General features: G+C 39.0%; 2 protein-coding genes across 2 annotated transcripts in view; one reads left to right on the top strand and one right to left on the bottom strand.

The window, feature by feature from the left end:
• The window catches only part of LRRC9 (leucine rich repeat containing 9), a 40,431-nt gene extending 18,697 nt beyond the window's left edge, over positions 1-21,734 (bottom strand). Inside the window, 19 exon segments of the mRNA XM_075152423.1 lie at positions 1,787-1,912; positions 3,674-3,850; positions 4,286-4,318; positions 4,320-4,358; positions 4,360-4,410; positions 5,494-5,709; positions 6,743-6,864; positions 7,863-7,972; positions 9,056-9,211; positions 10,517-10,521; positions 10,723-10,829; positions 11,562-11,608; positions 13,252-13,389; positions 14,851-14,973; positions 16,316-16,351; positions 16,353-16,498; positions 17,275-17,279; positions 18,458-18,581; positions 21,630-21,734. Coding sequence (XP_075008524.1) covers positions 1,787-1,912; positions 3,674-3,850; positions 4,286-4,318; positions 4,320-4,358; positions 4,360-4,410; positions 5,494-5,709; positions 6,743-6,864; positions 7,863-7,972; positions 9,056-9,211; positions 10,517-10,521; positions 10,723-10,829; positions 11,562-11,608; positions 13,252-13,389; positions 14,851-14,973; positions 16,316-16,351; positions 16,353-16,498; positions 17,275-17,279; positions 18,458-18,581; positions 21,630-21,734 — 1,866 coding nt within the window.
• Positions 21,735-21,847: 113 nt separating this feature from the next.
• The window catches only part of RTN1 (reticulon 1), a 145,954-nt gene continuing 141,134 nt past the window's right edge, over positions 21,848-26,667 (top strand). The window contains exons 1-2 of the mRNA XM_075150854.1: positions 21,848-21,990; positions 22,419-22,512. The gene's annotated coding sequence lies outside the window, so the exon portion shown is untranslated. The remainder of the gene's footprint in view (positions 21,991-22,418; positions 22,513-26,667) is intronic.

Raw genomic sequence — 26,667 nt, 5'->3', positions numbered from 1 at the left:
ACCAGCTTCGTTGCCCTCCTCTGGACACGCTCCAGCACCTCAATGTCCTTCTTGTAGTGAGGGGCCCAAAACTGAACACAGTATTGGAGGTGCGGCTTCACCAGTGCCGAGTACAGGGGCACGATCACCTCCCTGCTCCTGCTGGCCACACTATTTCTGATACAGGCCAGGGTGCCATTGGCCTTCTTGGCCACCTGGGCACGTTGCCGGCACATGTTCAGCCGGCTGTCAACCAGCACCCCCAGGTCCTTTTCCTCTGGGCAGCTTTCCAGCCACTCTTCCCCAAGCCTGTAGCGTTGCATGGGGTTGTTGTGGCCGAAGTGCAGGACCCGGCCCTTGGCCTTGTTGAACCTCATACAGTTGGCCTCGGCCCACCGATCCAGCCTGTCCAGGTCCCTCTGCAGAGCCTTCCTACCCTCCAGCAGATCAACACTCCCGCCCAACTTGGTGTCATCTGCAAACTTACTGAGGGAGCACTCGATCCCCTCGTCCAGATCATTGATGAAGATATTGAACAGGACCGGCCCCAGCACTGAGCCCTGGGGAACACCGCTCGTGACCGGCCGCCAACTGGATTTAACTCCGTTCACCACAACTCTCCGGGCTCGGCCATCCAGCCAGTTTTTTACCCAGCGAAGAGTGCACCTGTCTAGGCCGTGAGCCGCCAGCTTCTCTAGGAGAATGCTGTGGGAGACGGTGTCAAAGGCTTTACTGAAGTCCAGGCAGACCACATCCACAGCCTTTCCCTCATCCACTAGGCGGGTCACCTGGTCATAGAAGGAGATCAGGTTGGTCAAGCAGGACCTGCCTTCCATGAACCCGTGCTGGCTGGGCCTGATCCCCTGGTTGTCCTGTACATGGCTCATGAGCACCCTCGAAACGAACCGCTCCATAATCTTCCCCGGCACCGAGGTCAGGCTGACCAGCCTGTAGTTCCCCAGATCCTCCTTCCCGCCCTTCTTGTAGATAGCCTCCAGTCGTCCAGGACCCCCTGTTAACCAGGACTGCTGGTAAATGATGGAGAGTGGCTTGGCAAGCTCCTCTGCCAGCCCCCTCAGTACCCTCGGGTGGATCCCATCCGGCCCCATAGACTTGTGAGCGTCCAGGTGGCATATTAACTATAGTCTGTTTTCTGTGAAGATATTTATCCATTTTTTTGCAGAAAGGCATGATCTTACTCAGCATTGAGGAGGCATAGTTTCATCGTGACTGTGACCATATAAAAGTTGTGTTAGCACACAATTTCTAACCTATTCAGCCCATTGAGTGTGTTAGCTTAGAATCGGCCTGGGATTCAGGAGTGCTTTGGGATATAGCCCAGAGCTTAAGTAGAACAAGTTTGTGCTCAGGGGTTGGGAAGGATTGCTCCATATCTGCGTATACAATACTCTGAAAAATTACTGACTGAAAAGAACTTAGAACAAGGGATTTGGCACTAAGTACTTAAAACAGCATGTAGAACTATTAGTTTATCCTGTTATTTTCCTCTCCATTGTTTCTATTTGGCAAACATAGTTACTTTCTTGCATTCTGAATTCAGCAGAACCTGAACATGACTGTTTCCAAGATCATGCTAGAATATAATTTTTGGTACCAGCAAAGATCTTTATAAGATCGGTGTTTATTAAATAATTTCTGACCTACTGCCAGAGGCAAGGACAAAACTTCTACCTTCACAAAAACCAGAAAATGAAATGTTCTTTAAAAAAAGAGGTGCAGAACTATTCCTAAAGCTTTCCTTTTCCATAGCACTCGCTATAAGTTACAACAAAACAGAACATCAAACCTGGGTCATCTTTGATCCTGCAATATATTGTAATGCTTTTGCAGCTTCTTCATTAGAAATCAGGACTCCATCTAGGTTAGTGAGAGCCTTTAATTGGCCAATGACACTTAGCTGCCATAAGGCAGGCTGGAAGAAAGGAATAAAGTGTTACAATTTTTTAGAATTGCCAATATAGTTTACATACAAGAGAGAGACTTGCATTTCCTTTCTGTTTAGTGTACTGTCATCTCATGGACGTCAAGAGCTAGAGCTTTGCTATGATCTTCAACAGAGCCACTGTGTCATTCCTGCTTATGTAGTTTGCTAGAAACACATGAGACGAGGTACCTTTGGGCCAGTTTTGATTGTCCTGATTTTATGTGACATTGATGGTAATAAACTGCTCTGGAGTCACATGGGCTAACTCAGAAGTTTACTAATCTTACAAAGCTCACTAATATATAAGATGTATTAGTATTTGTTTTTATAATCTAGGAGTTTCATTTATGACTTAGAAACATTACAAAAAACAAAGCAAGCTTCATAGGACACTTGAGAAATGTTTAAAGGATTTAGAGGTGTCACTGAAACCTCAAGACGTCACCACAAACCTATCCTGTACATACAGAATATGTTAGACTGCCCACTAGTTTAAAATGTAATACATGAAATACACACTTCTCACATAATGAGTAATAATGTCTTTGTTTGTGAATGGAATATAGATATATTTTGATAGCCAATAAGCCAAATGCAATCACTTATGAGCTAGATGGTAGAACATCTTCTGAGAGGCAGTAAGGATTTTCTGCTTTGCTCTGAACTGAACTAACTAGATGTTGTGGTTGGGTGCCTAAGAAACACTGGAGCGGCACAGGTTTAGTGATGTGTACTACTCAAGAGTTACCATGTTGACGCACAGAGCTGATGGTAAAGAGCACGCAAAATTAAAAGTTTAATCTGATAATAACCTAAGTAATAACAACAAAGAACCAGAGACCAGAACTGGTAGCTCTTATTATTTCTTTTTATATCTTAGCATGTATTAAAAAGATTCATTGAAGCTTAATTGACAGGCCAAATAGACAAGGCAGCATCTTTTTGGATGCTTCCTGGGTGGCTCAATGGAGTTCTGTTTCCTGTGTTGGTTCGCTGTTCAAATTATTTAAGAAAGGTATTCTATTCAGATAGTGCTCTGTTTGCCTGACCTTGACTTGTATAAAATATTAAATTTAGTGTTAAATGGTAATTAAAAAAGCTTTTTAAAGAGTCTTTCAATGCCTCAAATTCATAAGGTTTAACTCTGCTGATTCTGACTGAGCCCTTTAAATATTGTTAAAATGTACTGATTCAAAGGGAATAAAGAGCGGAGAGAAACATTTGTTCCAGAAGCTGGTTGGGCAATAGGAATGAATGAGAGTCAGTAAAAGGGCTGAGTATTGGCTTTCTCGCCAAAGCTCCAGCCAACACAGCTGTGCTGCTGCAGACAGATACAGGCAGTAACAGAGAGACTAACAGTGTATATGCACATCCCCGAGGCTAGGAACTGTCTCTGCTCCCACCCTAATTCAGTGCAGCTGAGACAGCAAAATTAAAGCCAGGGCTTCGTTTTTGATATCTGGCACAGGCCACCAATAAATTTAATTCTCAAGGGAAGCAAAAAAGAAAAGAATTATGCCTCAGAGATGTCTCTGAGCAAAAATGCCACACAGCTTATTCACTCAGTTAGGCTGTGACTACAAAAAGAAGTGAAGGCCCTGTGAGAACAAAGATGCCATAACATGTTCATAAGGCTTTTTACGTTGCAAGGGCCTTAGAACTAATAAGGTGCAGGACCAGATTTTAAGCCTTTATAACTGTGGTCATGGTTAGAATGTTTTCCCAGGAATTTCAAGCACTGATATGTACCTTATGCCACGGGTTGTGTGTGATGTCACGACTGAGTAAGTTGGGAGTGTGTTTATGTAAGATGTTTATATCTTCCCTGGACTTTTTCAGCTGGTTCCAGCTCAGTTTGCTTAAGCCTCTAATGCCCTCAAGAGTGATCACATGGTTATGGCTTACATCAAAATATTCCCGGATGGGCTGCAAGAAAATAGTTGTATGGCCAAAAGTGTTGCAAAAGAAACTTTGGTTAAAGTAATCAGACGCATTTAATCCTTAAATAGACTTAATTGGATCCAGTGCCTGAGGCTCCCCTTGTTCAGTATTGGGTCTGTTGAGGAGACCTAGTGTGCTCCAGACATGTTACTCTATTTGTTAAAATGAAATTACCGTTATAAAGGTCAGATGGGTGATAAAGTGATATCACTGTAATATTGCGATTCAGATTGGAGACAATATCAACAGGCACCAAAACTGTGGGCTGCTAGTAATTTCACAGTATTCATGATCCTAGTTTAGTCCCCCATTTTGTTCCTCTGTGTGCATCCTGGCCCGATCCTGTCTTGTGAGCATACCCCACAATATTTATGCTGGTAAATGTTCCTTAAAAAAAAGAATTAGAGCTTAGTTTCTCACTAGGTCATAAATATTATTTAAGGAAGTAAATTAAAAAATTAAAGCTGATGATAAGCTTTTGAAGTGTTTTTAAGTCTAGAAATGTCCTGCAGCTTGCTCAGGCTGTTCCTATTCAAATTCAAAACCTAGGCCAAAAGTAGATCAGAAATGACAATTTTACCAGACACACAGCCACATTCTGTAATACTTTATGGCTGCCTTTAAAATGAAAAAGCTTCAACCAATGGAGTGCAAATACAAATACTATCCTAGTGGTAAACCATAAAAAGACTATAAAATGTGAATCCAAACTAACATGAAAGAGTGAAAAGACAACAAAGGCTATGATGACTCTTTTTCACTTATTTGAAGACTATTTGTTCTCTAACTTCTCCCTGAAATAAAAGTGACCTGGGTAAGATGGTGAGTCAGACAGTCAATGGGTTCACAGGAGAAGGGAACAGATGCTGCCAACACTAAGGAATCGGCAACTCTTCTGTTTTGACAGAGCAGTATGGGAAGAGTGGAGCTGAGCAGAGACAAGCAACAGATCCTTAGGAAAAGGCAAAGTGAGATAAGAAGTGCTAGTATCTCACTGCAAACGCAGTTCACTGGAAAGATGGCACTTTGGTAAAATAGGAAGAGAACTGTTATTCTCCTCTTTCTTAACATTGCCTCTAAATAAGCTTTAGAAAAGAAAAAGTTTATTTGAAACTGTAAAAAAAAGGGATTGAAAACATAACCATCAGGTATAAGGAATGACACCACCTCACAAACTAGACTTAAAAATGGGACAGTTCAGAAAGTATTTCGTTTCATGTATCAGATATTTAGCAGGGCTACTTAATCAGAAAAGGTGGCTACTGAAGGTGCCACACAATAGTTATGTATTTCATAAAATTCAAAGCAAAGGCTGATAGTTTAGTTCGTGTCCTATTCTCAGATGCATTCTTCTTAAACTGTTTTTCATTGAAATTACTTGTCCTTTACGCAATAGGAAATGCAATTAGGATTCAGCCCAATAATTGTAATTCACATTGCATAATAACTGATAGGCAGAGGAACACAAGTTCTAGTGATGTTAAGTAAATGTAAGTAACAGCAGAATCAAGCCCGAATGGAAATATTAAGTTTTAACTTTTGTGTTTGGTTTAGATCATGGGCCAACCTGAATAACAAAGTAACAATTGCATAATACATTTATTTTACTGAAAATTTGACAGCAATACCTCACCTGTACCTGACTAAATATTGGCCTTAGCCACTGAAAATATTGGTTTTTTTTCATTTAAGCAAGCAATCTGAGGCCTGACCTTTACTGTCAGTTCCATGTTCATGTCCTCATCATCACGTTGAAAATCATGAGACAGAATAAATCTTTCTGTGTTTCTCTTTCCCTCTTCCACAATTATACTGCACATAGAAAACAGACACTGTTTTTTGAGCTATATAAAATAAAAGGCATTTGAAATTTGTAAACTTTCTAATTTTTAATTAAATAATAAATTTAATACTGAGCGTAAAATGAGAGACGTTCGATTAGGAAATTAATAGCCATCAAGTCAGGAAATCATCTTTCTGTAACACCGATCTGCTAGAAACTAGGTTTAATTGCCTCATAATCAAAGCATTGCATAATGGTTTTGCTTGTATGGGTTATTGTGTACCACAGAGAAGTCTGGCTAGAGTGAAAAGACATACACCTATGCACTGAAATTCTCAAAGTCCAAGAATCACAATAGAGCAGCCTAACACTGGACCATGGGAGCAGGCAGACCTGACTTATCAGTGAATTTGACTCTCCCCAGAGCTGAACATCCCACTTCCCCATACTCTCTTGTTTCTAACAGGCAGAGTAACTCCAAGTCCGAAATGAGCCCTTCTACTTTGGCATCAAGTTATGAAATTAGATGAGTGAAACAGCAGCATTATATGCTTGTACAAATGAATAGAAGGAATCAAGGAAAAATTTGTTCAGAATACCAGCGAGAAAAAAATATATTTTCTTTTTTTTCAAAACGGCACATCTCACAATTTAAATCAAACAACTCAAGATCATTTGCTCTTGCAAGACCCCATGAAAAAAAGGTCCTCTACACAGTCAATACTATAGGTTTTACTTTGGATGGTACCTCAGAGAAAGTAGTTCTTAGTGAGAGAGGACTTAGTTTTCAGCTGCGTGTCATTTAATCTATTGAAACTTAGAGGATCTTTGCTTTCTTTGCTACGCTTTTTACAAGTACAAAATAAGAGCCTCATCCAAATCTCACTACAATGAATGGAATGTTTCTCACTGACTTCCACAGAATTTTATCTGGCTCTGACAGAATGGACAGAAGAGAATCAACCTTAAACCTGGGCTTGTCAGGTCATGTTAGTAGAACAGAATTTAATTTTACCTACTTGGTTTTTTTCTCTTGATCTGTGAAATCCAAAGCTTGCCTTCTAATATCACAGTAGGAAAAACAAAGTTCATACCAGTGTAACATACTTAAACTCAGCAATGTATTCTGGCAGGACCAGTTCATGGTGAAACACAAACTACTCACAATGCCAATGGCTGCAGTCACAATTCCTCTGTTCCAAGGAAGCCCACATTTCTAAAGTGGAGGAAACAGGGTAAATATATTATTGTTTTTTAGTTAAGTTTGATATTAATTTCAGAATGTTAGTGAGTCAAAGCTGTCTTCTTCCCTGAAGATGCATCAGTTGTATTCCTTTCTGCCATTAGACTTTCTTTGCCATACAGACTCACACAGGCTAATAAAGGAGTTTAACATGGCTATCTAATACCCTATGTAGAATAAGCAACTGTCAAATTCCAGCGTGAAGATCGCAGCCTGTCAAAGACTAGCTTAGATCCTGAGAGCATGGACAGCTCTCCTGCAGTGCTTTCATTGCTGCACTGTCCCAAACTACTCCATCATATTATGGTGTCATCACCTTCCAAATTAGTTTTCATTTCCTCCCTTCTAAGAAACCAGAAACAATCCTTGTTCCTTTATAAAGAGACAGATGTTGCTCCCTGTTAGCATCTGAAAGTTTGGAGGGTATATCAGAGTGAATAGGTAAAATTATTACTCAATTCCCATTCTGTTCTCTTGTAAAAAAAATAGGGTAAAGCAGAATCTATCACTTACAGGATACATATAATACAGATATTTAATCAGGTTACTTATAACAGTGTATTTCTCAGCAGTAGTCATTTTTATTTTGCTTAAGATAAAGGCTGTAGATTTTAAGGGTGAAGATTTCCTCTGTAGTATATGGATATTGCCCTTTGCAACACTCACTCAATCCTGCTGTACAAAAAGGGGGTATGAAACTGCATGAAGTAAGCTACTTTTATTGTGGACTAATGGCTAAATAGCAGTGTGGCACGGCTCACTTTCACTCTGTAAACAAAACAAGCACAAATATTTTTTCAGAGAGGAATCTCCTTGCTGGTTATTGCCTTTGAAAACATGTACTTCAGCTGAGCAGAAACTGTGTTCTGAGGAATGAAACCTCTTGACACAACCCAAAATCAAAGATGAGTTTAGAATACAAATGTTAATTTAAACTTAAATTTATGCTAACAAGTGCTACAAATACATACTATTGCCAGAAGTAGATGCATCACTTTCTAGGCATTTCCATGGCCTGAATACTGAATTAGCTTCTGGGTAGCTGACTTGATAGATGGGATTCATTGCACAAGCTGGAGCACTGCACCAAGGAAAATTTTGCAATTATTGCTTTCCCTAAATGAGGGAGAAAAGACACTTAGTGCTTCTAATTCTAGCTTGGGGGTGCAGACAGGATAATACAACAGTGGTGCTTAATGTAATAACAAACAGGCTACATCTTGGGCTGGCAAATGAATGCTCTAACATGTAAGTAATACATATTAATAAAAATACGTATTTTTATACATATTATTATTCTGGTTTTATGTTTTTTATGAAACAAATATACATTGGCAAAAAAGATTACTCTGAAATCTAACATTTGTAGCCGGCTAATATTTAAAGCCAGTGAAATTCGAAATACAAGTAATTTCATAAACAGTGGAACCTGTGAGGCCAGGTATCCTTTGGCCTTGTGTCTTCCAACCTCTTTCTTCCATACTGCAGTAAACCCAGCTTCCCCAAGCTCCCTATGACACTAAGGCCAAGCAAAAAGTAGTATGTGCAGTGGCTAGTCTCAAGCTGTATATATGCTGATAAACTTGCCAAAAGTCCATGCTGACTGCCCTGTTGGCTGATGCTAAATGAACCGTAGAAAAGCTGAGAAATGTCCCTTTTCTTTGTGGGGAGGAGGAGAGGGAAGAGAGGTGTCCTAATTCAGGTTACGCCACATTTCTACAAAAATCATAAATACTTAATTATCTTTAAGACTTCTATACTTTTTTTAAATTTCCTTGAAATTTGGTCATTCCTAAGCCACTGCAATGACAGAGTCACACAGCATGACTGGTGTTTTTCCCTTCCATGCCCTGTCCTGGACAGGGATTTGTGCCCAATGTATTTTTGCCTTTCCTCACTCATCTAGAAAAGATCAGACATATTTAAATATTTCTCACATGAGACATCTCTCATAGATGCTTCAAACTCCTGTCTGGGAATTACTCCCAGTAGCCCAAGCCCTTTGTGGAGCTTTCTAGTACACAGAAGTGCCACTGGGACAGATTTCAGCAAAGTTTCAGAGCTTCTTTCAAGGCTGCATATGCCATCTCATGGCCATCTACAGTATTTACAAAATGTCCTTTCTGTAACAGCAATTATACAAGCCATCTAGCAAATATTTTACAAGATTTTTCCAAATGTTGAATTACCATGCTTGAATGACTTCTCAGGATCACTGCTGTTTTTGCCTTCTGCCTTAGCTTATTGTTTCAGAAACCCTGTTCTGGGACATTCACATATGCTGTTAGAGAGAAGAAGGGCTTTTTTTTCTGTCACACTGCTGCAAAGATTAAAGCAAAGGCCAAGTACCTTATTTGACTGGGACCATCCCTTCAAACTGTAAACAAATCTAAGCAGCATGAAAATATAGCCATGAATTATGATAAGGGATGGTAGGCAGAGAAAGCAAGAATAATGAATAAGAAAATAGTTTATGATGTCATTATTCCAACAGAATGAGAGATATGGACAAGAAAATCAGATTGCTAGCTCTGTGGGACAAAGCCCATCTTCCTGTATGCTTATATAGCATTTAACACCGCAAAAAAGAATCTCAGTGGGGCCTCTGCAAACTAGCGTGATATAAACAATAATAAAGGAAAACAGGACAATAGATACTGTATTTGAAAATACAATCTTGCCACCCACAAATCTGATCTCTTCTTAGAGCAAAAAGAGAAATGTGTGCAAAAGGTTGGAAAGAAGAAAAGGAGAGCAATGGGGACTAAAGAAGAGTTGTCCTGAATTAATTTTCCTACTTTCTATTCTTTTCCTTCATAAGTCAGAATGAAAACTTCCTTACCTGAAATATCTCCATCCTTGGAGATATTAAAAAAGTATCTGGAGATGGTCCTGCACAGCCTGCTGTAAGTGACCCTGCTTGATCAGGTGGCTTGGGCAAGGTGACCTCCAGAGGCCCCTTCCACCCTCAACTATTCTGTGAGTCTGTGAAAGTACTTCTTCTATTCATAATTTCTTACTCAGCATGAAATAATATATTCCATCTGTCTGGCTATTTTACAGTCTGGAGATGGAAGGGATCACTGGGACAGGACTGAGAGTTTCTAGGGCTATGACTGATCTGGCAAGCCATGCCAGAGGGACCCTATGTTTAGGGCTAGGTATCTGGAGATTCCAGAGAAAAATGGACTAGGACTAAATTTAGGATTAAGGACAAAGGAGGTAGTGATTTAGAGTTAGGATGAGGCTTGCAAGCCAGGACCTGGGATGCTACGTTACTAGAACTGAGACTGAAAGAAATGAAAACCCATGCTATGCTTTGTGCTAGCACTGGTAGGAAGAACAAAATAATAGCAAAATAATATTATGTTCAAACAAATGCAAATGAAAATTATAAAATAAATGGCTGAAGAAACCACTGAGTCAATCTGTTCCACAGGCAGTAAATACAGGTGCTGCAGCTGTTACTGTGGAGACTTCCAAACTAGTCCTCCATCAGTCCCTGCAAACTCTAGTGGGGGGCACTGATGAGAAGTGGTGAGTGAGAATAGACAATTTGCAACAAAAAGAGAAAGGGCAAGGAAAAGACAAGAAGATGATGAGAAAACCTGGAAAGCACTAATACCTTTGCTACAGATAGCGTAAAGATGTGAAGAATGAAGCACAGGTAACATGAAGAAATATAATCAAAACAGAGGAAGAAAACACAAGAAAGATGAATAGAAAAATGATGAAAGGAGGGAGGAAAAGAGAGCAGCACTTTTCTGCCTGCTCTCTTATGTGCTATCCTTTAGTGAAAAGCAGCATTCTTCTGTCCAAAATGTAACATACTGTATGCACTTCCAGACCCTGGAAACTATCCTCCAGCATTTGCAGCAGCTGCTCTTCCTTAACTGGCAATTCAGGGTTGCATACGTAAGAGAGAGATTCCATCTTCTCTTATTAAGAAACTACAAAAAGAAAAAATAGGGAAAGACTCCAGGTTTTCATTATGCTGTTGCAAAAGCAGGCAAAGACAAGAATAGACATTCTGACCATATAAAGTTTATACATTGCACAATATTTACTAAGGATAACAGACTATAATTAACACAAATTCCATAATACTGATGTTCACAGTAATCATGAGATCACTTGCAAGACACTTGTTTTTTGCTGTCTCTTTATAATCAGTAAGAGTAGTCTCCATGTTCTCTATCACTTAAAAAAAAAAAAATCTATTTATTTGGCTCTGGAACCACAAGTCTTGTCTTTGCTGAAGATCCCTGGCAGGCAGGTAGCAATAGCATGGGAAAAAAAGAGAATAGTACAGTAAATGTTGACAGCAGATCCAGAACCCCATACAAATACTACAAAACTGTTGATAAATTATTTTCTTCTTAAAATTCTTTTTCATAAAGATGTCACTTCCGGTGATTTACAACACTGCAGTTTGAGCGCCGGCAGGTTAGTGTGAGGATTTGATTAATTATTGCTGGACTTCTCTGCCAAAATAAGCATCAGACCATGAGGTTTCAATTTAAGAACAGTGTTGGGCTGATGGTTGCTTCTCAGGGAAGGTGCATAAATTGCCTATCACCAACTGGAATGGGGTCTAATACACATGAATGGAGCTGATCTGGCTTATCCGTACTAGGAGCTAAGAGATATGAGATAGTTTTGCATCCAACCTGGAGGATATCCTACCAGCATAACACAGAGTGCATCAGGGAACTTCCTGAAAAGTTTTGTTCTCTACAGGTAATATGAGAAGAGCTCCTAAAATCATTAGCTGTGCCAATCTGACTTCCCCGTGGGCCAAAAGAAGTGCTGGAAGTGGGTAGTTGAATTGTCTGATACAGATTACTGCCTCAAATAATTTCAGGTAAAGCTATAAGTGACGGTCATTTTGTGTTTCCAATTTTATGTGAAAAGTAGTGTCATGCTTTAACCCTAGCCAGCAACTAAACACCATGCAGCTGCTTGCTCACCCCGAAAGTTAACTCTATCCCAGCCGAAACCAGGACAAGTAGCAAGGGGTGAACAGATTTGTTTCATGTTGTATTGGAATGGACTAGAAGCTCAATAGTGGTGTTTCAGCTATGGGGGAAAATAACTTTTAGCTAAAGGCTTATAGGAAAAAATTTGAAAGTGGTACGATCCACAAGATCATCTCCGCCCACCTCTGAATGTTTCTTGTGGCTACGCTGTTTCTGGGTCAAACCTTACCCCACCCCCCCAAGCCCCCAAGCAAACAAAAAATCCCCTAAAAAACCCTCCCAAAACATGCTGAGCCATGTTATGCCATTAACTGAAATACTGCATCTCAGAATGGGCATGCTTTGAATGCCAGGGAGTGTGTTTTGTTCTTAGCAGCTAAAACGTCCTGAGCTGAAAGAGTACCTGCTGTCCCTCAGGGAGATAAGATTTTGCTTTCAAGATTGAAAGCTCCCTCCAAGCTCTCAGCTCTGATTTCTATACGCAGAAATCACATATACATTTATATGTATAACATTAACTCTCACATACATATAAACATAGTAAATGCACATAAAAAGATGAAAAGCACTGTATTAACTGTACTAAAATCGTAACAATACAGTCACACATATCAAGTCAGCGAACTGCTCAGTATGCAAAGAAAGAAGTGGATTCAATGGGGGTTCTGTCTCAGTTACAAGCTGGGTGTCCTAAAACCATTTCTCCACTGGTGCCATGGTTCTACAAGCTGCTTTGGGCAGATGTGTCCCAGTGCTTATGACAAAGGTCATGGCTGCATCACAAGTCTCAACCTGATTCTTGGAAGGCAGTGAAATAAAGTAGTACAATCACACAAATTTCAAAGTCGAGACTTGCCCAGAAAACTTGGGACTTAACTGCATGGATAGAAATCTGTCTTGTGACTGTCCTGTTGTATGCTTATGCTCTCCTGTGATACAGATGAAATACAGATGCATATACATTTGGGTGGGATTTGTTTTGTTTCTGCATTGTTCATCTACTGCTGCTGTCCACTTCAGAAATATAGCCACTCATAACAATATTTACTCTGTTTTCACAACCATATTAGGAACAGATGAGGTAAGACTCAGATTCTGAACCAAAAATCTGAACCAATTCTCATGGCTGGTATTTTCTACCAAGCTACAGAACTCTGAAGTCCAAGAGCCAGTCATAGAAACACCAAGCACAGGGACTTTGGGGAACTTCAAGCCACCTCTATCTGGGTAAAACTTCTTAACAATCCTAAATTATTTGATGCTTTGGAAAATGTGTCTGTTCTTACAATCACAAAGTTAACTTTGTTCACAGGCCAATGCTACACTAAATAGCTCTTAAAACTTAGGCACTTACTCTGCTACACTGAAAACTTCTTTTTACTGAAATATTTGAAACTTCAGCCTCAGAATTTGATTGTGTACTCTAAAGATGTGATTTATTTTCATTCCCCTGATACTGTATGCTCTGAAGTCCCAGGTACAGAATCGTGATTGAATTATACAACAACAAGAACTAAATCTGTGTGCAGAAATGCACAGAGGAGAGCACTAAGTTAATAATATTTTCTTCTTGTTTTGCACTGAATTTTTCAGTGCTATCTACATGATTTTCTTCTGTTTCCTATTCAGAAGAAAGAATAACAAGCAATACCTCTAGCCTGTTTTATTTCATTATATCTTTGTTCTCTCAAGTGGAGACAAAATAAATTTACCTTATTTTATTCAAATCCTACATTCAAAGTTAAGCATCAAACATCCATATCTAATCATATGTGATTAATTGTGTTCCTTTTCTCTATTTGCACTGTCATATTTAAAATCTGTTTAAATCCTTCTTCACTATGCAAATGAGCAGTTCCACTAAGCACAATCATGCATAAAGCGAGCATGGTTTGCAAGAACGTACAACAGCTTCTACAGTCAAACTTGAGAAAAAGGAGACAGTCCACTGGCCAGCCAGGAACCTGGGGGCAGAAGCTCACCTATTCCCTGTGGTACACAAGTCAAATCACTTAAAAAATATGTGGACATTTTCTCTGTGTCTGACTAGAAAGACAATAAACTCCCGTACTTCCATCAGGTACTGCAAGATTCCTTAAAGATTATGGGGTAATCAGACACCTTAGAAAGAGAACCAACCTACAAATGCAGCAGGTTCTCCAGTTTTTCAATCAATTGAAAGTTTTCTTAAAAAAGAAGAATATCTAACAGTCACAATCCTTACTGCAACTAATAAAAATACTGCTCTTTCTCAAAAAGTTTCTGTGCTAAAATTACTCATCCAAAAACCTTTGGTTTGGCTTTTATCCTTACAAGACTAATTTATTAATTTCTCCTTGCCAAAACAAAAAGATCCTTGGCTTGAGAAAGTGGCATTAAAAGTAAGCAGAATGCTATTTATAAACAACCTCAAATGGAACCTGTAAGTACAGAACTACCTGCAGCTCTAACAAACATCCCTGAACGCAAAACGAAGGCATACCTGAGGTGGACAAGCTTGAAGTACTCAAGCAGAAAACAGTCCTTGAAATACTGCCAGTCTAAATTTGAATCTCCCCTGAACTAAGCGTCAAGGTTATTCATACAAAGATTATGTAAGCAACTTCTAATGCTTCTTTACAAGTAAAGCTGTGTAGGAACTTAGAATAATCATTTTCACTGCTAAAAAGGAATTGGATAGCTTGCTTATTCTTTTATTTTCTTTTCTTTTTAAATCAAGGGCTTAATAAATAGGTAATAAAAAAATAAAGGCAGCAAAAAAATCAGTCTTTGTGGGCTCAAAGCTTCAGCCTTGTACACTACCAAGAGAAGGAGAGTGGAGAGAGTGTTGCCTTTCTTGTCAGCTATCTGCAAATGGAGTCTGTGGAGCACCGATGCTTCAAAATACTCCAGATCCTTGTAATAAATTTGTTTTGTTAAAAATTATTAATTTGGAATCATAAGAAACAGGTTTGAGTCTGAAGTATCTTTAAAAGTTTACCATGGATTATTTGATAAAGCTTCTTCAAAGCAAATGTTTCTCACTGTTTCCAATTCTATCAACAAGAATTGTACCACCAAATTAAAACTCTTCTTCATTTCCACTTGGAAATTTTTTTAAATTCTGCCTGGACCAACATAACAGGACAAATTAATATAGTTTTGATTTTTTTTAAGCAACAAATTTACACAAATGAATGATTACAGAAAGATTTTTTTTTTTTTAAAACCTGAAAGACTACAACTGTGGATATACTGATCCTAATACATGTATATACCGGTCCTATACTGATCCATAACACCAAGCTTCATCCACTTCACCCTCAGCGTTGTTCTGTAATTATTAACTTAAGGGAATCACCTCCTCAAGTAAGAGAAGGTCTTAATTTGCTATTTAGTATTCATAATGATGTCAGTCCGAATTGCAGCACTAATGAAACTGTGCTGAATTTGGGTGCAGTGTGAGGCACTGGCATGAAATCAGTGGCAACTAACAGCAACAGATTTCACAGTATGTTTAAATTCTCCCACACCTCCATCAGTCGTTCCATCCTTGAGATGATTGTCAGTCTTTCCCCCTCTTTATTAACAAGCTTTAGAACAGTACTACTTCAGTTACTATTTCCACTCAAATGCAAAATCTAAATTATTTGATTCTTTTGGGGCCTGATGCACTACTCTTTGTACTACAGTTGTAGATAGGAACAGTGTTCATTGGTTTTAGACACAAAAACAAAGCAAGAACTGGCCAGATGAATGGTATGCCTTAGCTGTCCTGCAGAACGTCATAGAGAGAACAGACATGTTTCTACTCATCAGAAGAGAGCCATCCAATTCTGCCTTCATAAAAATTGTGTAGAATGAGCTTCAGACCCATGTCGGCACCCAACACTAGGTTTATGGCATCACTGATATCCTCCACATGCCCTATTATGAAAGGTTCTCTGTTTGTAGGCTTTGTGCTGGCCATTGACTTTAGAGTGAAATTGACTCATGAAGTCCTAAGCTAGAATCAAGAATGACAAGAAAAAGAAGCCGTTAAAGTCACATTGGAATTCTTGGCGGGGGGGTGGCGCAGGCAACCAACAAACAGAAACAAAAAAACCACAGCATTTTGCTGGATCTCTACTGTTTAAAGGCCCAGAAAACTTTTCCAAGCACTGGTCCAATATAACTACTCATCCCAGCTATTTTTGTTCAATCCTTTTCCTATTTATTGAGATCACCAGTAATGGGAATGGCAGCATCTGTCTACGAGAAGCTGGCCTGGATCCAATAATTCAGACCACATAAGAGCTGCCACTTTAATGATATTTGCAAAAGTCCTAGTCTGGACCTTATAAAAACCAAATGTGAGACAGGCTTCAAGTCCTGTCATTAATCTCCTAACCCCCAGCCACCATTATACCCAATTATTAACGTCTGAAAATAAAGAATACTGTTCTTGTACAATTCACTAAACATACTCATTCAGTTTTCTGAAAGTTATTCTTTCCTCCTTATTTTTTGTAAGAATGCCTTTTCAAGATATATCTTTCCTGTACTTCATTATCATGAACTGAATTTTCAGTTTCCAGATTCTTACTCCTTAGAGATTTATTACTTGATGTTTTACCCAATATTTGCAGCTTGGCCAATTCACGTTCCAGCTGATAAGAAGACCGCATTAGGATTCAGAAGCAAGAAGTCATGTTAAAGTATGGCAGGAAAATTATCTTATTTATGTCTCCTCAAAAGATAAGCTCTCTAGATGTATACTAAAAAGCATATCTGAAAAAATAAAAACAGAAAATTATTTTAATAAATTCAAACTCTTGATTGTCAATAGAAAAAGCTGAATTACTTAGCCAAAGGGACAGCTCTGCTCTGAGCAACAGCACATACTTTTCTGTTGTATACTGGCTCATATCCCAGTCTTATTCATATCAATTAGACCATTGTTTCACCCAGGCAGGACCAATCCCTCAATGTGACTTCATTATGATGCGAGTCTCAGCAATAAAAAGAGAGTTAGAGGGTACAGTTAAAATGGAACTGCAGCTTTTCTTCAGACCCCTAAGGGCAGGGATCATTTCTCTCCCCATGTTTGATTACTGTGTGGCATAGTAATGACTCTCTGCTTTGTGGAAGCAAAACTCTTTTTGCATTCTTTTTTAAGAGGTAAATCTTTAGGATTAATCAAATATACAGCTATACAGCTGAGATTAGGTAAAGCAACAGAATAAACTACTTATTCCTTTTGAAAAACAAGCAAGGATTTGGCTCCCAAGTATAAAACTTCCATAAAACTCTTCTTAAAGAAAGCAACTTAGCCTACACACCCCAGTGTGAATATTATTTAAAATATTCATATATACACTAACTATAGGCACTTCTGACAAAGAGATGAGGTGACTGAAGCGCGTGTCTGCTTCCTAGATACTACCTGATCTACATATGGCAAGCAAAGGAGGAAGATATGACAAAAAGGCATGAGCCCGCAGTGGCAGAGTCCTTGGTCTGTGCACCCTTGATCAAAAGAATCGGTTGACTCTTGATCAAAGTACTTTTAAGGGGTCCTATTTATGTAATCAGCAATATTTTTTCAGTTATATTTGTATAGACGTATGTGCAAAGAGCTCACTCAAAGTGCATTAAAGACCTACTAGGAATGTTTACAAACTGCTGTACAGAAAATCTGTGACACAGGTCTTTTCATTTTAGAGTAACTGCAGTTGCACTGATGCAACTACAGTCTCACTCTGATCCATTATGTTGCTTATACTGTTCTTAAAGGAAGGGGAACAGACTAATCAGTTGGAAATCAGAAAAAAACAAAACCAGTAACTTGAGAGCTGGGTGAGAAAGAGCTTTCTAATCTGCAAAACAGACCTTTCAGAAATGTTTATAGTATCAGCTAGAATAGACAATAACCATGATAATCTGGAACTCAGGAGGAAGGTCCTCTGCAAACACCTGTAATAATGAATAAAAGAAGCAACCTGTAACTCAGTTTACCACATTAGCCGAGTATCTTATCTAGTCCACTGTTCTGAACTGGATCTCTAAGGCTTCCTTCTTGGTGCAGTTCCATTTAAGAGCCCCTTGGTCAAAGCACTTACCTAAGGCTTCAGACACCAGATTCAAATAATTATGATCCTGGCAGAACTGAAACTGAAACAAACAATGACATCATACATGTAATATATTATTTTCCATTTCAACTCAAAGTGCAGGGATACCATTTGGAAGATCTTTTCATTGCAGATAAAGATAAACCAAGAAAAATTAATAGATTCTCTAGTATCTGTTCAGAAATGCAGGCATGATTTCCTTTTCCATTTATAACCAAACAGGCTTGATTTATATTTAAAGTAAAAGCCCTTTATACCAAAGGCAGTGAAAAATAAAAATAAATATAAATATATGCGCAAATCTGATACCTATTTTCTGTCGTCTTTGACATGGCTACAGCAGTGGAAAGGAGTTTGGAGTAAATGAAGATGAGCCCTAGGGAGTTTTGACACAGACTTTGGGATGATCGGGGCTGTGTATGTTGGATATGATTCTGAACTATGCAAGTTGGTAGGAAATTTTTATTAGCATGAGAGAAAGATTAAATCATGTACATAAATCCTTGGTAGTAATCAGAATGCTCATGCTAGAAATGCCAGACTGATAACACCTTCCTATTTTTTCTATTAAGTTTCCAGTGAAGTTGACCTCTTGCAAATTCTGCAGAGTATGTAAGCCCTGTGAATGTTTTAAACAATACAGTTTTAATCTAATATAGCACTGCAAATGCTGAAGAGCCTGTAGGCTAAGAGGCAGATCATTCAAATGTAAAAACAAATTTGACTGGAGTCTAAACAATGTTAGCCTCTGTTGTAAACTATAGCTTTCTTTTGACATGGAAAGAGAGAATGCATTTTGCCAAAAGGGAGTTAGCTTGGAAAGCCTTTGTAAATGATACTGCAATGAAAATAAACCTACTCCCCCAGCCTTAGCTTCACAGCTGTGCATAAGAAACCTAACAGATCATGCCCCATGCCATGAGTAGTCATTAGCTTTTGGCTGCAGCCCATGTCTTGGCCTCAGGATATCATGAGAACTAAATCACTGATGTCAATCATTTCTCTCCATGATGACACTGCAGTTCTTTGCAGTGAGATGCCACTAGTGTTTGTAGTATCCTTGCTAATTAATAATAATTTCTGGAAACACTCTACTGCCTTTACATTTGTACTTTGTCAGCTGTAATTTCTCAGTCTTCCCTTTCCTTCCCTATCATCATGCCCAGCTTTGATTTCTCTCTCCTCTTTTCTATGGCTTTGAAGGTTCACAGTGATCTGGTCTCATTCATCCCTATCAGCATCTCCTTCTGCTCTAACTACTTTTATCTTGGTATCAGTATCTCCCTCTGGCTTTTTTTTCATGTACTCTCCCAAGGGAAAATGAACTGAGCTGCAGCAATTCCATCTCCCTGTTGGGGTGTGAAGAGTCAGGTAATTCAGAAAGCTACATGGTCTTTTCCGAGAATGGACATTTACATATTTCTTCTCTCTTTACATGCCAAACTGCTAATCACAGAGCTCTTGCTGGTTCTGGACTAGCCTCCACCTCAAAGGTTAGCATGAAGAGTACTAATTTTGGGGGGAAAAGGGCAAAACCAATTTTTCATAGAAGCTAATTCGATATATGACAGCATGAGAAAAAGCCAGGATAAAACTTCTCCTGAACAGGAGTTAATGTCTCCAAGTTATAAAAAAAAAAATAATCCAAACACTAAAATAAAAATTAAATGGCAAGCCTTTCCCATAATACTGAAGTGCAGACAAAAATCTGCAGTTATAGAAAACGTAAAAAAATCTTTTCCTCAGCAAGAATGTCAGAGGTATCCACATGTGTGCTTCTTATCTAAGGTCTCATGTTAGTCAAGAGATTTAACAAATATAGCCAAAGGGTCGTGGAAAGCCATTCAGATGACCAGACAGGAGGTGTTTACATTACACTAAATTGACTTATTCTATAGGTTCCCTTGACTATATTGACTAAGGATGGGATTCAGAATATCCATTGTGATTTCAGAGACCTTAAAAGTATCCTGCAGCAGCTGTCCAGTAGGGTGCAGTTTTTGTATATCCTCATAGATATGTGTGGTGTCTTAGACACCTTGAGGCAAGTAAAATGGCACTAGACAGCTATATATCTATGCAGCCGAGTCCTATCCTTGATTTCCACTGACTGTAATGAGATCCAAGAAATGAAACACATGTGTAGACACCTAAATAAAGGTGTCTTAAACTGGAGTGGGACTCCATTTTAACATTCTAACCGGTTCATAGTAGACAAAATTTCCACTTAGTTAATCACCCGATTCTGCTCACAACTATCCATTGTCTACAAAAATGCAGGACTGACTCAAACCTCCAAGATTTATTTGGATCAAATTTATATAACAAGTTTACTTCTGTTTCTATATACCAATATTTCTGCTGGGCACTTCAGAAGAAACAGAGACAAAGTAGGGAATTGTACCTTAAAAGTAATTTACTCCAAAGATACTCTCTTGAGAGATTCTCATTTCTGCATCCTAACTACTGTGTTTCCCAGAGTTCTGAAATGTTCAGATTACCACAAACTACTATAATGCATACCCTATACCACCTTTGGGGCATTCCAGAATGGAGACGACCCTACAGATGGTATCTCTAGAGAAGCAAAGATAATTGTATATTCTAGCAAGGACATTGATATTTATAGAAGTACTGAGAGGAAAAAAAAAGATTAAAACCAAAACTGAATGAATAACTTACCGTCTCCATAATTATTTCCTCAAGGTTCTGGTTTTGGTTATTACTTGCATCATCTCTTGAGTTCTCTGCAGTGACGATTATTTCTTAGTATCTTCTTAGAAAAAGTGCAGTAATATTATCACCTGTGTAGCCACCCACATAATTTATAAGTCACGGGATTTCCAAGAAGTTTGGAAAGAAGATCTAAGTTCCTAACAGATTAAGTTCCAGAATCTGTATTTCTAATGGAATCATGATGGAGATTACAACAGAAGAAAGCTGAAATTGCCTGCAATACTTCGACTTACTACTTTTTAAATTAACTTTTTTAGATTCTAAAGGTCCAGAAAGTAGTATAGCATAAACTATTCTGACCACCTCCATAAAGAAGGGTGAGGAATTGCACCCACTTATCCTTGTATGGGACTCAGTAAATTGTATTTGCACAAAGCATAAAGATGCGGTAAAAATGAACTAGTCAGAGCTCATAATTCACTAAAAACCTCAATAAAAGCCCCTCTGCATTTATGAAAAAATATATCAGAATATAATTGAGAGTATAAAACTACTGCTACAACCTTTTTAAGAAATCACACAGCTGCTACAATTAATCTTTAGCATTAGCAAACATTTATTAGTATGTAAGAGTATGATTGTTGCAGCAGCTTTTTTCCTTTTGAAAGCACTTACACGGTATATTAACCACAATATGCACAAACTATACCCTTAATATACCACATCCCTGCTGCTTTTGAATTTCTGCTGCAGTATTTAATGACATACAGCCCCTCTAGCGAGTAATTTGGGACAGGAAACGAAGAATATATTTTTCCATTCACAACAGCTAAGGAAATTACATTAGACCTGAATTAGATTTGGGTGGATGCCTCCTCCTCTGGGCTCCATGGGGGAGCTCAGGGAATTGTTCTACCTCGCCTAGAAGGGGCACGGCTTTGCCAGCATCTCTTCTGGAGCACGGCCTCCTGGCTGAGTGTCCGTATCTTACATTGGCATAATGCCACCTATTTGCCCACTGCGGCCTAGTCGAGGCCTGGGGCTGGGGCTGGGGCTGGGCCCTCAGGACGACCACGGAGCCGGCACCCAGGCCCATAGCGCCGCCGGCTGTGTATGGGAGATCGCCTTGCCCCGCCTACCAGGGGACTGAGAGCCAACCGGAGGCGAGTGTCTGGTGTGGTGACCCCCCCCCCCCCCCACGGGCCGGGTGGGGCAGAGCAGCTGCCAGTCAGAGGCGGGTGTGTGAGGCGGGAGCGATCTCGTGCCGCAGGGACTGCAGCCATGGTGGTTACCTCAGTGAGAGGAGTCTGCAAGGGCAGGGGTATCGACACACGCCAGAGGGCTCAGCACCAGTAAGCCTAGTGAAATGGGCCCGTGGCAACTGGGTTCTTGCGCTCCTCAGCCGTGCTAGGCCAATGGTCTGACAGCAACATGCTCTGTTAATGTGTGGGGTGGTGGAGTGCAGCTGATAAGCTGGTTTGTGAAATGTCAAAAAAAGAGGGTTACAGAGTTTTATTCTAGCTTGTGTATCTGCCTTGGTCAGGGAGGGTGTCATGTCTGTGTAGCAGTTTATCTTCAGGGGGCAATGTAAAGTGACCATGCCAAACTGCAGCACAGAAGTTTAATGTGGCTTAGGTTAAATCAATTAGAAATGTGAGCATGAGAAAAAATAGGCCATTCTTAAACCAAAAGGACCATGTTCACTGAGCCATTTGCACTGGATTAATTTTATCAATTTAAGAACAATTACAATTAAATCACTATGTTTATCTTTTTGCAGGCAGTGAGACCAGCTGAACATTTTCCAGGGGTAGAATTGCTCAGCAGAAAATTGGATCCTCACTGAAACAAATGCAATCAAAGATGTCTGATTTGTGAGTAAGGAGGTTAACTTTATTGAAAATTGCAAAGATTTCTGTTAAAGTCTTTATATTAATGTTTCTTAACATTTTTAACGGAGAGGGAGAAAATTACTCAAGAGCTTCTGCAATTCTACCAAGGCGGATCAATCTGTCTGTAGCTCGTAACTTGCACTGCTTTTTCATGTCACCAGATGTCACTCCAAGTCCACATAAGGCAGACAGCATCCCTTTATTTCTACATGGTAAAAGGTGTTCTGGCTTGGTCTTCGACTTCCCTAGCCATAGATGCTACATTTCACTTACCCAAAGACAAAAATACATATACCACTTTTTTTAGCAGAAGTCTGTAACAAAGTAAGTCTATGAGTCCAGATATGCTCTCCTGAATTAACATATTTTAAAAAGTACATAGTGGAACAATTTGAAATTAAAAAGGAGATGTTAACGCTCTGAAAACTCTGCACGCTTTCTAATTCAAGGAAAAAACCAAAACAATCATCAACTCTGAGCCGCCTTCAGAGAAATTTTTATGCAATTTTGCTTAAGGGAAGTATGTTCTGTTCCTTATACACCAGATCCTGCAAGAAAGATGGTCTTGTTTGGCAAATTACTCCTTTTCTTTCCTTTCTCATTGACAAAGACTATTCGGGGCAACCCTCTCAGTAAATTAGCTTAGGCAGCTAGGCCAACTGATACCATTTTGTGACCAGTTTAAGATTTTTTAAACAGTAATTGAATGATTAAGCATTAAAACTGGACATTGCATCCAAATTCAGATATTCATTGGTACTATCAATAGCAAAATGCAACTGCTTTTGTTTCTGAGCATTTAACAGAATGCCTCGTTATTGGCAGTAAGGAAAGCCCAATGATTAATTTGGGTATAGGGATTTCTGTTTGACTGGAAAGCCCTCTCTTACCAGAAGGGAATTATTGTGAAAATCAGCATTTTTGTGAAAAACTTTTGGTCCTTTCTAAGTGACTGAATCATCTCAGAGTGACCTGCTCTGGCAGCCTAAATTCTGTGTGCGTAATATCCCTAATCTTTTCAACTGCAGCGAACCTGCAGGTCAGCATTACAATATTAATCATTAATTCAGCTCATTAAGAGCTAGATAATGTTACTGCTAGATAATCTTGTGTTGGTTTATAAAGCCATTAAAATGTATATTTGCATGTACAGTATTTTAAAAATGTCTGGCAGGAGTTGCTAGATTTCTCTTTTAATGTAAAGGATTTTCAAACCTATCTCAGACTGAATTAATCATTTCAAGTGTGTTATCTTTCACCTTCTGCTGTGGCACATTCTGCTCTAATTGTGCTAAAGCCTTTTAGTATAATTTGAAATAATTTCATTGCATAGTCAAAGTGACTGTTTAAGTGCTGATGGTGCTTTGCTGCTGTATTTACTTTTGGAATTGTCCTTGTAGTTTTGCTGACTACCATAGAAACTTTTGAAATTGATGTTCGTCAGATTCTCGTGGATCACTGTGCATAATGGGCATGTGTTTCTGCCTCTGCCTTCTACTGATGTTGATATTTTTATAGGCTGGTAGATGATTTGGTTTCACTGGTATTGCTAAACAGTAAATCATTGTATTTGTTTCTAGAGGGTCTCCATCCTTAAAAAATTACTGTTTGTAATCTATGTGCATGCTTCTGCTTTGTATCACTGGAATATTTCTGACTTCCACTGTGCCATTTATTAATCCAAGTGCTTCTGGTATCATCTCTGCAAACCAGTGTATATTTAGATGAAATATCAGATTAAGTGACAGGAAGCAGTCATGATAGGCCTCATGTAAATGTTTAAGAGAGATGCCTTAGCGTTAATAAAACTGCAGGCACTTCAGCTAGCTTTCAGTATCAGGTAAGATGTATGAGATAGTTTTTGGGTTGTTTTTTCTAATAATTTTAGCAGTATAAATATTTTGATATGAGACATGGCTGTGTCTTTTGAAGTATTTAAAATAATAGATTTCCCATTAAGCACCTGGGAAATGTCACCCCTTCAGCTGTGATTGGAAACAGTTAGGTTAGCAGGATAAGCATGGACAGTAGTTGGAAACATGATCTAATTATATTGATGTCTCCACTTAATAATGCAGAGTCCTTACTCCCACTGAAGTTAAGAAAAATATTGCTGAAACAAGACTGAGGAAGGCTTTTAGGGTTTGGCCCAGCAGTGGTGATGCATTAAGTGTGTTCACAAGAGTCCCATGAGCCACGGGCACAAACGTGGCAAGGGGAGAAAAGCACTTGCTTGCTTTTGGCACTGCCAAAAATAGGTGTTATTCGGGGCGCATTCTGGCATGTATGCCAAGCTAGCTACAGCTTGACCTGTAGGATCGAACGGGATAAAAATGTGTCTCAAGTATGTCACTAGCAACAGACAGTTGTCACAGCCAATCCAGAATCATGACTTTAAATGCATATGCATTAGTGTTTTATCTAAAATAACTTCTGACTATCAGAGTTCTGGGTGGAAAAGGCCATTTCCCAGCAGCTCTGGCTGCATCCTCAGGCCACTGAGTGTATGATGCAGAATGAATGTCAGTGCTGTGGGGCCCTGCTCTCTCTGCAGCTCACCTGATTTTACAGACAACTGTTCACCATTTTTCTAAAGTACATGAACTAAACAGAAGCATATAGATTAATATGTCTGTGCTTTGTATTTTGCATGTTTTTAGATCATCTGAATTGCTGTATTTTCTCATTGCTTTGGATGACAGGCCATAAAAAACTGAGTGAACTCAGATGGGCACTGGGCATCTATATGAAATTCCTGATGGAACAGGGCAAGCTGCTTCTTATGTATCTGTCAATATGTAGGAAGGAAGACTGAGTTATCTCAGATGACTTTGTCTTGGGGATAGCTGTTGAAAGTCTCCTGTAAGGAGATAAAAACCCCAAAACCAAACCAATAAAGCTTCATTACTGCTTCTGAAAACAATAGATAAGACATTACTTATAGAATGTTTTATTATTGCAGTAACTTCTTCAGCCAGCTCTGGACCGGATGTCGTGCTAACAAACAGAAATGAGCTCAGCATTGATCTATAAATTAGCAGTTGCCTAGTGACTCATGATCCTGGCACACTTGCTTTATGCAAACAAAAAATAGCACTATGCAGTAATGGATATACGCCAATTTTTTGTTAGGGTCACTGTCCCAGAGCTTACAGCAATTTTTGACATAAATTTTGTCAGGGAAAGTAACTTGAAAATGTCAATGAAAGCAGGGAATTGTTCAGAAACCATGAGCTAGGTACCCACAAAGGAATATTACTATAAACACACTGCAAGGAAAAAAACCACACAAAAAAAATCTGGCCCAAAATAGATGAAAATAAGTAATGTAGCATAAAATAGAATTTGCAGGGTGCATATTAAATGGATTAGAAATAGGCTTAAAAGTATAACATGGGATCTTAAACTGGGAAAAAATAATTTTCATGATTATTAATCAATTTAATGAAGCTATCTAATAATTTTATTGGCCATCCAAATGGTAACATAGGTCTCTGCCAGTTAAATCTGCAGCTGGCACAGGCTTGTTGAGTAGTAAGTAATGAAGTTACACCTACAAAATTATTTGAATCACCTAATTAAATGGTCACAGTCCAGCAATATGCACTTCAATACAGCTAAATGCAAGCTGATACACTGGGGCTATATGGGCTACAGTTACATGATGAGAAACCCCATCTTGAAGTGCTCTGACTCAGGAAAGGGATATAGGGTCATCATAACAAACTACTTCAGCCTGAGCTCCCACTGTAGTGCTCTAGTTAAATTAACCAACGTGATCTATGGGTTTATCAAGTAGATGAACACAGAGAATAACACAGAGAGGGGATTTTTCTTTTGTATGCAGCACTGATAAAACAGCTCCTGTGTGTTCATTTAATGTGCTTTCACTCCAGAGAAGGAGGCCACAAACTTAGCCAAGGACTGGAAACCAAACCTGATAATACACTGCTAACAGACCCTCACTGATGAAAGGATGGTTGAGACTGAACTGAATAGTAGTATATAGATAGCTATGGAAAATTACAGCTGATAGCAGCGGGTGTTTGAGTCTGACAGGGAAAGGCACAACAATATCCAGCCACTGAAATTTTAAGCTGAACAATGTATTTTAACATGCATGTAATGCGTTGTCAG

This window comes from Calonectris borealis, chromosome 5, assembly GCF_964195595.1.
Source record: "Calonectris borealis chromosome 5, bCalBor7.hap1.2, whole genome shotgun sequence".
Taxonomy (NCBI): domain Eukaryota; kingdom Metazoa; phylum Chordata; class Aves; order Procellariiformes; family Procellariidae; genus Calonectris; species Calonectris borealis.
Note: the sequence above shows the minus strand (reverse complement) of the source record. Positions and strands in the feature narration are given on the sequence as shown.